The 12,819-nt window shown below is 47.5% G+C and overlaps 1 protein-coding gene across 22 annotated transcripts in view; it reads left to right on the plus strand.

Annotated features, from left to right (window-relative positions):
- ADGRL3 (adhesion G protein-coupled receptor L3) overlaps window positions 1–12,819 on the plus strand; it is a 548,667-nt gene that overhangs the window by 400,701 nt on the left and 135,147 nt on the right. For all 22 annotated transcript variants that reach the window (XM_081176098.1, XM_081176093.1, XM_081176095.1 and 19 more), the window contains 3 exons: window positions 1,049–1,087; window positions 2,982–3,165; window positions 4,487–4,609. In XM_081176098.1, coding sequence (XP_081032224.1) covers window positions 1,049–1,087; window positions 2,982–3,165; window positions 4,487–4,609 — 346 coding nt within the window. The remainder of the gene's footprint in view (window positions 1–1,048; window positions 1,088–2,981; window positions 3,166–4,486; window positions 4,610–12,819) is intronic.

A 12,819-nucleotide genomic window follows, 5' to 3' on the forward strand; every position in this document is an offset into this window, starting at 1 on the left:
GGTTATTCCAGACTCAGCCAGATTTCTGCCCTTGAACCTTGACTTTTGAGGTATTCATTTAACCTCTCTCAATATTCAATGGACCTTGCTGCATTGGGTAGGCTTTGGCATTGAGATGCTAAATCAGATTTCAGGGTAGGGCTTGTAATCCAAAACATCTGAAGGCTGTGCTAAAGAGTGTTGAATTCTGAGTCAGCTTACATTCTTAGTCATTCAATTGCTCTTTTTCCTCGCATTATTCTCCAGAATGTAATGGCTTTTCACAAAATCCAGAGAACGAAATCAGGAGTGGCAAGGGTAAATTGGATGCCCGGCAGAATGTCGTTTTGTAAATCGCTTAGAGGTTGTTTTTATATTAGGTGGTATATAAATATCTGGAAGAACTGCACCTCCATGGGCGCATCCAAACTTTTGCCCCATTGAAAGTAAATTGGTTATTTGGGGGTCGTGATGCACAAATGAATAGCATTCTCTGGATCAGGGCACCAATGTTCAATGAAATGGAGTTCATATGATCCTGCAAATGACATCTGAGTCAGCAAAATGATGGTTATTTTGGTGTGGCGATGAGGTCTCTTGGGGCCTGAATTCATATGGTAGTAGTACTTCATAAGTAGCCCAGAGGAAAAAAATTTGCATATCCAGAAGCCTTTATTTGTAGTGCTCAGAGGTGGACATCTCAAAACTATGACCAGATACAAGGAGCAATTTCAGGGAAATCTTCAAAATAAGCTTGAGTTGGTCGTTGGATGAAGGAATTCTTTTTAAAAGAGTTTTGACTGAAAATATTATCTCTCGTGGCCCCTACTCTACAATTCTATGATTCTTTGTTTACTGCTTGTCTTAGTACTTTTCTTATAAATAACAATTAAGCAGGTAACTTGTCCTCAGTGATACTGAAAGACTGCTACTGCCTAGCTTAGTGTGCTTTCTTGGAAACAAGTTGTAAGAGAAACGAGTTTTGCAGTAGATGTTTGATATAATTTTGCATTCTCCTGTCACTAACTTTTTTATTCTGTGTTTATAACAACCATCTGTATGGATCCAGCTTCAGAAACGGGAGCGTTCCTGCAGAGCCTACGTCCAGGTACTTGCACATTCCTCCCCGCTGGGTTTATCATAGTTTGGCTTTGTGTTCCTTATTATTACAGCACCATCAGTGGACACCAAAACCACATAGAATTTGTAATGGGGGGAAATAGACTTTTTTTATTCTTAAGAAGAAAAGTAAATAATGAGGGGAAAACAACTGAAGGAAGGAAGGGTAAGATAAATACTGATACCAAGTGCAGAAAAATACCATTTATAGAGCTCCAGGAAATCACAGTTGCAGCAGATCATTTAAGCAAAGCTTACACAACAGGTTGTGGGTGTTGTGTTTTTGGTGCGTTATGAGCTTACAGCTTCACAGAAATATTTGACTCAGAGGGGTTTTTTCCATGGGTGAGAGATTGAGTGACTACAGCATATCAGGCTGACAAAATATCACTGTATCATGTGTTCAGACTTGTATTAAATTTGCCATGGATGCAACATGCCAGGAGATTCAAACCTAATCCCAACTCTCTGATACATGCCAGGCCCTCTGCCTGGTTCCCTGTAACCTCACTTCTCGCAGTGAGGGAGCAGCCAGAAGGCCCTTGGCGCTGGACCTCAGCGTCAAGAAGCTAAAAACAGTCTCCTTTTCCAAGGCCACTATGAGAGCCAGTGTGGTGTAGTGGTTAGAGTGTCAGGCAGGACCTGGGTTCAAATCCTCACTGGGCCACGAAGCAAACTGGGTGACCTTGAGTTAGTCACAGCCTCTCAACTTGAATCACAGAAAGGTTTTTGTGGATCGGTGGCCCATTGTTGAAGTTCAGCAGTTTTGAGTTTAATGTATATTTACAGCAAGGAAAATCTGCTTTTCATTTGGGTCAGCAGGAATGTGATTTCAAGTCCTGCAGTCACACAGACAAAGAAACATGCCATTGTTTATTCCTAAGCATTTAATTTTCACATAAGAACATGTGTCCATTTTTATTGCTCATAGACTCCTCCTTGCCAGCCAAGACTAGTGAGAAATGACCAGTCAGTACAGACTGCCACTGAGGTGGTCCGCTGCGCTGTCAAACAGCTTTTACTTATTTCATGGCCACAATAAAGTGAGATAGCAAGCACCACTCCCAAGATCCCCTTTGTCAAGAGATAGTGCCACTTCAGATCTCAGCGGTGCATGGGTTGCAGTTCATATATTTATTTTGCTGCAGAATGTATTGGTGAACGTATATTGCATCTCATTTCCCATTCCTTCACTTGAGAACGTGACACAATCTGCTTGTGAAGGGACTCACAGGGAAGAAGTGTGTATCCCCTGTCAACAAAGACTTGCAGATACACCTTGATCTCTTAAAGAACAAACCACTTGTACAAGTCCACAGAAACGAACTGAGGAACTTCTGCAGGCATGAAGTGTTGTGTGACAAGTAAAGCTGAGTCATTTACAAGGCCTGAGTCTTCCAAGCAAGAGAGTGATTGCCTCTTTGCCAAGTGCAGTTTCTTAGCTGCAGACAGTAATTACCTAATCCAGGTCCACAGAGCTTTCCGTCACTGTCATTGATTCAATGTTTCTTTTTAGGTCCCTGTTAAAAACCAATATTGCCACTTAAAGGAAAGTTTCTGGTTAGGTTTTTTCTATATATAAAGAACAATTAGGAACAAGGCTGTCACCTCAGTCAAGTAGAGAGCTGTGAAGACGTCAGCAAGGCAAGGCGCTGCAGAAAATGGAGGCTGGCAAAAATGGGTTCAGGGCAAAGACTGGATCCCAAATCTGGGAAATGCGTGGAGTGAATGGGTAGGGAGATATGAGAGTTGTCCATCTCATACACAGAGCCAGAAACATTGATTAAGTTGAGAAGGATGGGCAGTGAATCTGGGTGCATTGCGTTCTATAATGAGTGGATGGGGCTCTCGCAGGAAATCAATCTTATTCCTCTTCTTCGCAGGCCATGGTGGAAACAGTCAATAACCTCTTGCAGCCGCAAGCTTTAAATGCATGGAGGGATCTCCCTGCAAGTGATCAGCTTCGTGCAGCGACCATGTTATTGGACACCGTGGAAGAAAGTGCCTTTGTACTGGCTGACAACCTTCTCAAGACTGATATCGTGAGGGAGAGCACGGAAAACATTCGTGAGTAGCCGAAATAATTGGGGTGAAACTTGTTTCAGTAGCATCCACTCACTTGCATTGGCACTGGCTTCCTAAGAACAAGTGATATAAAGTAGTTTGTGCAAGAGTTACTTAGTTTTCACACTTAACAGCCTGTGAACAATTTCTGTGAGACTTGCAGTCTATGGAGCATCAGTAAAGCATGGCCAAAATCGTAGGTCAAGGAAGTAGTGTTGCATACTAAATTTTGGCAGAATTAATTTTTCTAGGCACAATCTGGTGGCTTGGGTTAAATGTGCAGAGGAATTTCAAGGACTGAAGAACTTTATCAGGATCAGCCTGGCCCAATCTGACAGATGGACAGGGGCCACCTATCTGTCAGTCATGTGGCATCTTTATGATGTCACCTGGTAGGCAGCTGGCGCAGCTTCCCTTTCAAAATCCCTAGTGGAGGGCGGTTCCGCTTGGGAATCACATCACAAGGGATGTTGTCAGCCCCACGTTCAGCACTTTAGGAAGCTTTGAGCATGGGGTTGGTAAATGGGAGAAACAAGGCTCTCTCGCCCACCTCTCTCTCTTCAAATCAGCTAATGTAGAGGGGAGCAAACTCTGCACAGCAGTGAATTTGCGTGTGCAAGAGGGCTTCCTGCAGGGAATTTTATTGCACTCCCTGATGCACCTTGCAGATTAGGAATGTACGGTAAATTACCGTATTTTTCGCTCTATAACACGCACCTGATCATAACACGCACATAGCTTTTAGAGGAGGAAAACAAGAAAAAAAATTCTGAATGAAACAGTGGATGTATCATTTCGGTGCTTCATGCTGTGGCCACAGACATGTGATTTGACGGTGAGTTTGGGGTAGGCCAATGCAAAAATCCTGAGAATCCATGTGGATCTGTGCTTTGTAACCACAGCAACCGGAAACAGCTTTTACAACTTTGTAAACAAAGCAACCGAAAACAGAAGAGGGTGGGCAATAAGACCCTGAGGCAGAATGCAGGAAAGCAGCAGCCTCCTCTTTGCAGCGCGCGATCTGAGTTTTGCCTGATTTTTGCCCCTGCACTCGGGCCAGTCGGCTCCAGGGACCACACATTCCCTCAATAACACGCACAGACATTTCCCCTTACTTTTTAGGAGAAAAAATGTGAGTGTTATAGAGAGAAAAATACGGTAATAACTGTGGCCCATACTAGAATCCATTTACAGGGTCTCACGTTTTTATCTGGGGGTGTGGGGACAATATTATATATATTGATTGCCGCCTGAATTTCTAATCAGTTATATCCTTTGGAATGTTTTGCATGCATTTCATTTTTCACTTTTTTCATACCAACAGAGTTGGAAGTTGCAAGGCTAAGCACAGATGGAAACTTGGAAGACCTGAAGTTTCCACAGAATACAGGCTATGGAAGTGCCATCCAGCTCTCAGCAAACACACTGAAACAGAATGGCCGGAATGGTAAGTTCAGCACCTCACAATTGTTTGCTTTTCTATCTTATTTTGTTCGCTGTTCTTCATGGTTTCACTTTCTTTAGAAGGGGACAGTGGCTTCATTCTATGCCCTTGAATCTTCCTACCTGGCAGGGAACTGAGACGGCTAACCTGATGGTGCTGTTGTTCAATGTCTGGTCATTGTATAATAAGACCACCCTCATCTATGATTGGATTATGGACGAGGGATATCTGAGGGTGTGGGGACAATATTATATATATTGCCTGTATAACTGTGGGTATGTGAATAGGGAGTAGTAGATTTGACTCAGCTCTGCTACCCTGGTGCAACACCAACCGAGGTTAGAAGGCTGGGGCGGAGGAGTTGCTATGATCCATTCAGCTTGCCAGAAAACCCCTTTCCTTGGAGTGGGTTTTCAAGGGTTGGGTCAGAGTGAAGATGCTGTTGGCTTTCCATCCACCCTGTTGGCCAGTGGCCTCCTTGGCTGAGTTGTTGGAGGTAGTCTTAAGTTGAAGAACCCCAGGGCTGTCCCAGGTTGTTGGTGGACCAACACACCAGGCAGAATGCACCCTTGGTGGTGCGGGGGGGTGGATCCTGACCATTGATCCCTTTGTCATGGTCAAACCAGTATTCGGTAAAATTTGAGTTCCTGCTGCACCCCCTTGCTAGGGTGAGGGACTCACTGAATCTGATAAATCCCCAACTGTTTTGAAGGAGGTAGTGGCAAGCTCACTTCTGAAAAAGCCCTACCGGACCCTGAGGTGTTTGACAGCAACTGCCCAGTCTTGTAACATGCCCTTTGGGGGTGGGGGTGGTTCAGCCGCTGGCACTGTTGGAACAGATTATCTGAACCTATTCCAATCTGAGTTCAGGCATGCTATGGGCCCTGGTTGCCCTGACAGATGTCCCCCTTCGAAGGAGAGACAGGGAGAGTGAAACTCTACTACTGCTGATGGATCTTACAGTGGCTTTGGGTACCACTGGCTGTGGTGTCATTGTGGACCATCTCAGTGGTTTGGGAGTTGGAGGCACTGTTCTCCAGTGGCAATGCTCCTACCTTCATGACCATTACCAGAGTATTGGGGGACAACCTATCTACCTCTTGCAAGGTGCCACAAGGCACACTTCTGTCCCCATGCTGTTGAGGCTTCTGATTTTATACTTTTAACTAGGGTGTGATTTGGGCATTTTTCCTAAGCTGTTTTAATTGTCACTCTTCCTGTTTTATTATATATTTCAATTAAGGATGTTTTAGTACGCTGATGGAACTTGTGTGTTTTAATGATGCATTGTGTCAGGGAACTGCCATCAGAGCATCAGGTGGTGGAGGGACTCAGGCAGGATGAAAGAGACTCAACTGCTGAAGCAGGGACCAGCAGGGGGAGGAGTGGGTCTCTGAGGGAATGCGAGCAGGAGGGAGGGCTCAGGGAGGCTTCCAGCGAGAACAGTGGGGAGGTATCGGAGTCTCCCATAGGGAGACCCATACCTCGCAGGAAACTGTCACGCCGTGAGTCCAGGAGACGCGTTTCCGTTAAGGAACTTCTTTGCTGGAAACGCTTCCGCAGACAGCCACTGTCGGACTCTACTAGTGACTAGAGCAGACATGTCTGAGGAGCTCCGTCACACACGGAGGTTTGTGGGGGCGCACAAACTCTGAGGGAGCACGTTTTCACGCACAAGCAGCTAATCAAACCCTCACAGCAGTCCGACAGTCTTTGTACGCTGCCTGTGCAAGAGAAGGCATCATGAGCGAACCAACCGGAACCGGAGGAGCAGGGGCTGGAGCTGGTCCAAGCTTGGAAGATAGATACCGAGCGTTGGAGGTTCAACTGGCCCTGCAGACGGCGAGGCTGGAGGAGAGAAGGGCTCAGGATGCAGACAAGAAGGGGAGAGCCACTCAATTCCCCAGAAAGGTACCAGGATTGGTGCAGAAATTTGGGGGGGACCCCAAGGACTACCATGCTTTTAGGACAGAGATGCAATATGCCCTTAATGTGCAGTTCGATGAGTTCCCTGATGAGGAATCGCGAGTTGCTTTTGTAATTGGGCATCTTGAGAAAGGGGCTAGAGACTGGGTTCGACCCCTAATGGCAACGCACAATGACATACTAAAGGACACAATGAAGTTCTTTCGTGCAATGGATATCATGTTTTCCAGCGATAGTGAGGAAGGGGTGGTGCGCAGACAGCTAATGGCTTGTAAGCAGGGGAGTCGATCTGTCCGTGAATATTGGACTGAGTTTACCATGCTGATTCACAGACTGAGTTGGGATTTATCGGCGGCACCCGTTCAAATGCTATTTGAAGAAGGTCTTTCTTCGGGGGTGAAAGACGAGCTGGCACGGAGCCCCAGGGCGGAGTCTATGGATCAGCTGACCAAATCTGCGCTGACCATAGGAGCGCGGCAGGAGGCAAGAGCCTTGGAGAGGCGGGAAGGGAGAGGGGAACGTTGGAAGGAGTTCCGCATTCCAGACATTCCTGAGCCAGCTTTCCCGCCGGCAGAGCCGATGGAAATCGGAACAGCGCGCGCGCGCGCATTTTCAAAAACCAGCGAGGGAGCTAAGAAGGAGGGAAAGGGCCACCGGAAATGCTATCTCTGCCAACAGCCAGGCCACTTTGCCAGAGTCTGCCCCCAGAGGAAGGAATGGCAAGGGATGGTGGGAGCTGTTGAGGGGGGAGAAGAAGGGGGAGCGGAGCAGGTAAAAGCCAACGCCTGGTTGCCACAATTGGGGCACTGCAGCCAGGCCAAAGAGCAGTGAAAGTGCCCGTGCCAGAAGCTCCTCGACCTGCTCTAGTGATTGAAGTGTCGCTAGAGCTGCAGAATGGGCACCCCCTAAAAATAAAGGCGCTATTGGACTCAGGCAGCTCCTGCAATTTTATGAGCAAGGAGTTTGCTGCTGAACACCAGATACAGACCATCCCTTTAAGCAACCCCCTGCAGGTGACCACGATTGATGGCAGGGAGTTGTTGGGAGGAGGAGTCCGCTTGCAGACTGTCCCAATGATAATGAGGGTGGCAAGGCACACAGAACTGATAACGTTTAATGTGGCCACCCTGGGAGGCGCTCCCATTATTTTGGGAATGAGCTGGCTAGCTCTACATGATCCGCTGGTTGGCTGGCATCAAAGAGTGGTGTCCTTTGGTTCAGCACATTGCCTAGAACACTGCAAAGGGGAGAAGGGTTCAGTAGGGGCCCAAGCCACCCTAGCAGGGACTGAAGTAATGGGGAAGGTGAAGGTACCACCACAGTATGCAGATCTCAGCGACGTGTTCAGCGAGAAGGAAGCTGACCAACTACCACCTCATAGACCCTTTGATTGTCAGATCAATTTACTCCCTGGAGCACAGCTTCCCGTGGGCAAGTTGTATGCCATGTCAGACAGGGAAATGCAGGAGTTGCGAGGGTTCATTGACAAGAACCTGAAGAGAGGCTTCATCAGAGAGTCCAAAGCAGCAGGGGGGAGCCCAGTGTTCTTTGTGGACAAAAAAAATGCGGACAAGCCGAGACTTGTATGTGATTTTAGGCGGCTGAATGCAGTGACTGAACCGGTGGCGTTCCCTATGCCCAGAATTGATGATATTTTGACCATGGTGAGGAAGGGAAAGATTTTCACAAAGCTGGATCTAAGGGGGGCGTACAACCTGATACGCATAAGGAAAGGGGATGAATGGAAAACCACCATGTTTACCCCTTTGGGGGCGTTTGAATACCTCGTTATGCCATTTGGATTACAAGCAGGCTCCGCGTGTTTTCAATCTTTTATGAACCACGTGCTGGGCCCTTTGCTCTACAAGAATTGCGTTGCCTTTCTAGATGATGTGTTGGTGTATTCTGAGAATGAGGAGCAACATGTGAGAGACGTCAGAGAAGTGTTGAGCAGACTGCAAGCCAACAGGCTGTGGGTCAAACTGGAGAAGTGTCGGTTCCATACCAAGGAGGTGGAATTCCTGGGGTACCGCCTGTCAGACAAGGGATTGGCCATGGATCCCGGCAAGGTACAGGCAGTGCTGGAATGGAAAACACCCAAAACCAAGAAGGATGTGCAGAGGTTCCTAGGGTTTGGAAACTTTTATCGTAAGTTCATCCGCAACTTCGCCCATCTGACGGCGCCCATCACTGACTGTCTCAGCAGTAAGAAGAAGTTTGTATGGACGGCGGAGGCGGAGCGAGCGTTTGAGGAACTGAAAAGGGCCTTCGCCTCTGAAGAACAACTTCTGCATGTGGATTTACGAAAGAAGCTAAGGGTTGAAACAGACGCATCTGACAGAGCCATAGGGGCGGTGCTTCTTCTGCAGCCGGGGAAGGAGGAGTCGGAGTGGCGTCCGTGTGCCTTCTTCTCGCGGAAGCTGAACAAATCCGAGAGGAACTACACGGTGTACGACCGAGAACTGCTTGCTATTCATGAGGCGTTCCGGAGATGGAGGCATCTGCTAGTTGGTGCACAACATAAAGTGCAAGTGTGCACGGACCATAAAAATCTAGAGTACTGGAGAACGGCGCGAGTGCTCAACCAAAGGCAGTTGAGATGGGCCCAAGAGTTCTCCAAATTTAACTTTGAGATTTGTTATGTGCCAGGCCCAGAGAATGTTAGGGCGGACGCTCTCTCACGCAAACCTGAATATTTGGAGGGGGAGGGAGCACCCGAAGAAACCCATATCATTCCAGAGGACCGCTGGGTGTGTGGGGCGACTTTGGTGGGGCAAAGGGAATTGGTAGAGGGTACGGTGCAGGATGCATACGCCCAGGGGAAACTCAGGGATCTCAGAGGGGAGGAAGACAAACCCGGTGGTTTTGAGGAGAGAAATGGGGCATTGTATTATAAGGGAGCGTTATATATACCTGAAGGGGAATTGAGGGAGAAAGTACTCAAGCAGCTGCACGATAGCCCCACAGCAGGGCACTTTGGGCAACACAAAACCATGTGGCTGGTTACCAGGGAATTTTGGTGGCCCAAGGTCAGGGAAGATGTGCGGGAGTATGTGAGAGGGTGTGAACAATGCCAAAGAGCCAAGGGGGAGAGGCAGGCGCCGGCTGGTTTATTAGAACCACTGCCCACACCGGAGAGACCGTGGGAAGCAGTGGCAATAGATTTCATGACTGATCTGCCAAGGTCTAGAGGGAAAACAGCCATCATGGTTGTAGTAGACCTGTTAACTAAAATGGCCCACTTCATAGCCTGCTCACATGCGGTTACAGCAGAAGAAACCGCCAAATTGTTTGTAGAGAATGTGTTTAGGTTGCATGGCGCCCCCTTGAGGGTGGTTTCAGACCGAGGGAAACAATTTACTTCCAGGTTCTGGAGGAAGCTCATGAGCTTACTGCATGTAGAGGTTAATTTCTCGACGGCCCGTCATCCTGAAACCAACGGGCAGGCGGAAAGAGCAAATGGGGTTCTCCAACAATATTTGAGGTGTTATGTTAATGACAGAGAGAATGATTGGGTGGAGAAGCTGGCGTTGGCAGAATTTGCCTACAACAATGCAGAGAACGTGTCCACGGGGATGAGCCCCTTTTTGGCTAATCACGGGTGCCATCCCAGAGCCTTCCCAGGGGGGGAGGGGGAGAACTGGAGCGTTCCAGCTGCAGAACAGTTCGTGGAAGAAATGGAAGCGATCCATCGCCAGCTCCAACTCAACTTAAACAGGGCTAAGGAGGAATATAAGAGGCAAGCAGACAAAAACAGAAGGGAAGGTGAAAGCATCAGGGTGGGGGACCAGGTGTGGCTGTCAACCCAAGGGTTGCCATTCAAAGGAGGTTGTAAGAAATTAAGACCCAAAAGGCTGGGTCCGTTTGAAGTCATACAGCAGGTCAATCCAGTGGCTTTCAGGCTCCGGTTACCGAACCACATGAAGCTGCACCCAGTTTTTCACAGGTCGTTGCTGTCACCGTATAGAGGAGACAGTGAGGGGAGGGTCACTAGGGGACCAGCAATGGAGGAGAAGGAACACAGCTACCATGTAGCGGAGATCCTCGATTCCAGGTGGAAGGGAGATCAAGTAGAGTATTTGGTAATGTGGGAAGGGGAACCGGAGTCGGAAAACACCTGGGTTAGGGCAGAGGATGTCAATGACGAGGTTTTAATAGAGACTTTTCATCAGAGGTTCCCACGTAAACCTCAGCCTGTAGCGAGGTTCCGAAGGGAATACTTTGCCACCACCGACGAGGAAGAGGAGTTGGAGGGGTTCCCAGATTCTGAAGAGGAGGAGGATTCAGCTGGCCAGGACGACGATCGATGGAGAGAATTGTTCGAGACGTCAGAAGATGAGGAAGATTCGTTTCGGGGTTTTAGCCCTTCACCTCCCAGGGGGGAGGAATTGGGAGGGGGTGAGGGGGGCCCTGGAGGGGAGGTGGATGTCAGGGAACTGCCATCAGAGCATCAGGTGGTGGAGGGACTCAGGCAGGATGAAAGAGACTCAACTGCTGAAGCAGGGACCAGCAGGGGGAGGAGTGGGTCTCTGAGGGAATGCGAGCAGGAGGGAGGGCTCAGGGAGGCTTCCAGCGAGAACAGTGGGGAGGTATCGGAGTCTCCCATAGGGAGACCCATACCTCGCAGGAAACTGTCACGCCGTGAGTCCAGGAGACGCGTTTCCGTTAAGGAACTTCTTTGCTGGAAACGCTTCCGCAGACAGCCACTGTCGGACTCTACTAGTGACTAGAGCAGACATGTCTGAGGAGCTCCGTCACACACGGAGGTTTGTGGGGGCGCACAAACTCTGAGGGAGCACGTTTTCACGCACAAGCAGCTAATCAAACCCTCACACATTGGTTTTTGTAGTTGTAAACCACTTAGAAGCCATCTTGACACGTAAGTGTTGTGTAAAATAATAAAACAAGAAATGTTTTGTTCCAACCAGTTAACAGCATATATTGGGCTGCATTACAAAGTCAAAACCATTGGTCCATCTGGCCTAATCCCATCCACTCTGCCTGGTAGCTGCTCTCCAGGGTGTCGGGCAGAGTGGGATTTCTTAGCTATGAGTTCTGACATTTTTTAAAGGGGAAACCTGGACCTTTTGTATGTAAAGAATCTTCACGTTCATTTTCTAGCTGTGGGCAAGAAGGTCATGTCTTTACATGGTCCATCAACCATGACCAGTTTGTTGAAGGTCCTGCTTTGATTGACTGGCCCAAGGTCCAGCGAACAGTGTTTATGGTGCTATTTTCCTTAGTGAGGAAGTGGCTGCAGTTTGCTTCTTCCCACCCCACTTCGTAATAATGTCAGGTGCAAAATCACCTGGAAGAAGGGGCAGGTCATGCTTCTGTCCATCAGCAGCGTTGCTGGCATGTTTTGCCAAAGGGCACCACCTGGCATGAGAAAAAGCTGCGACCTACGTAGGTTTCACTCAGAAATTTGTTTATTTAGAAAATGTATAAACTGCTTGATTTTTTTTTTAAAAAAAAATCTACCAAAGTGGTGTACAGGTTCACTTATATTTTTAAAAATGTCAAAACACACACCAAATTTTTTTAAAAAAAACTTTATTCCATGCCTCTAAACCGTTGCTTCCATTGGTAAAGTTGAATGGGCTTCAAATGAACAAGTCAAGTTTGTTCCGTTGAATAGGTTTATTCCTCACACGGCTGTCAAATGAAGCTCAAAATGATGCTTGTCCTAATCATAACTTCAGAGAGGGGCTATTCTTCTGTGTCTCAGCATTTCTTACTTCATCTTGGTGCTTTGTGCTCAAGACAGGATGAATGTGGGCTGGCGCTAGAAAGGAAGGCTAGCCTATCATACCTAACAATTTTAAACTTACCATGAGCCCAGGAAATAGTATTCCCCCCCCCATTCATGGGTAATAGTTGTTTACCTTCTATTGCTCCAAAATAACAGGCTTAGCCTGCCTGTTTGTGACCTGTGCTCTTTCCAGGATGCCATGTTCTTTCAGGATGTGAAAATATATTATAAATTATACTGTGCAAACAGGAGAGAATGAATTCATGAAACTGACACAGATCAGAAATATAGTCATCCATCCATCCCTAACCAGTAGTTTTGTTTTTTTTTTCTGGTGCTGATGCTTCATATCTTTTTGGGTTATATTATATTCTTCCTATTCCTCTAGGGTATTGATATTTGTACCTCTGGTAGTTTTGTTCATGCTCCTTTTTTATTCTGCAGAACTTTCTCTGTTTCTCCATTTCTTAACTGTCCATACTGTTTTGGGGGACTCGGCTTCTTTGTGTCCTTGCTTCTTCCAGATGCAAACGAG

Source organism: Podarcis bocagei (assembly GCF_964188305.1).
Source record: "Podarcis bocagei genome assembly, chromosome: 17".
Lineage (NCBI taxonomy): Eukaryota > Metazoa > Chordata > Lepidosauria > Squamata > Lacertidae > Podarcis > Podarcis bocagei.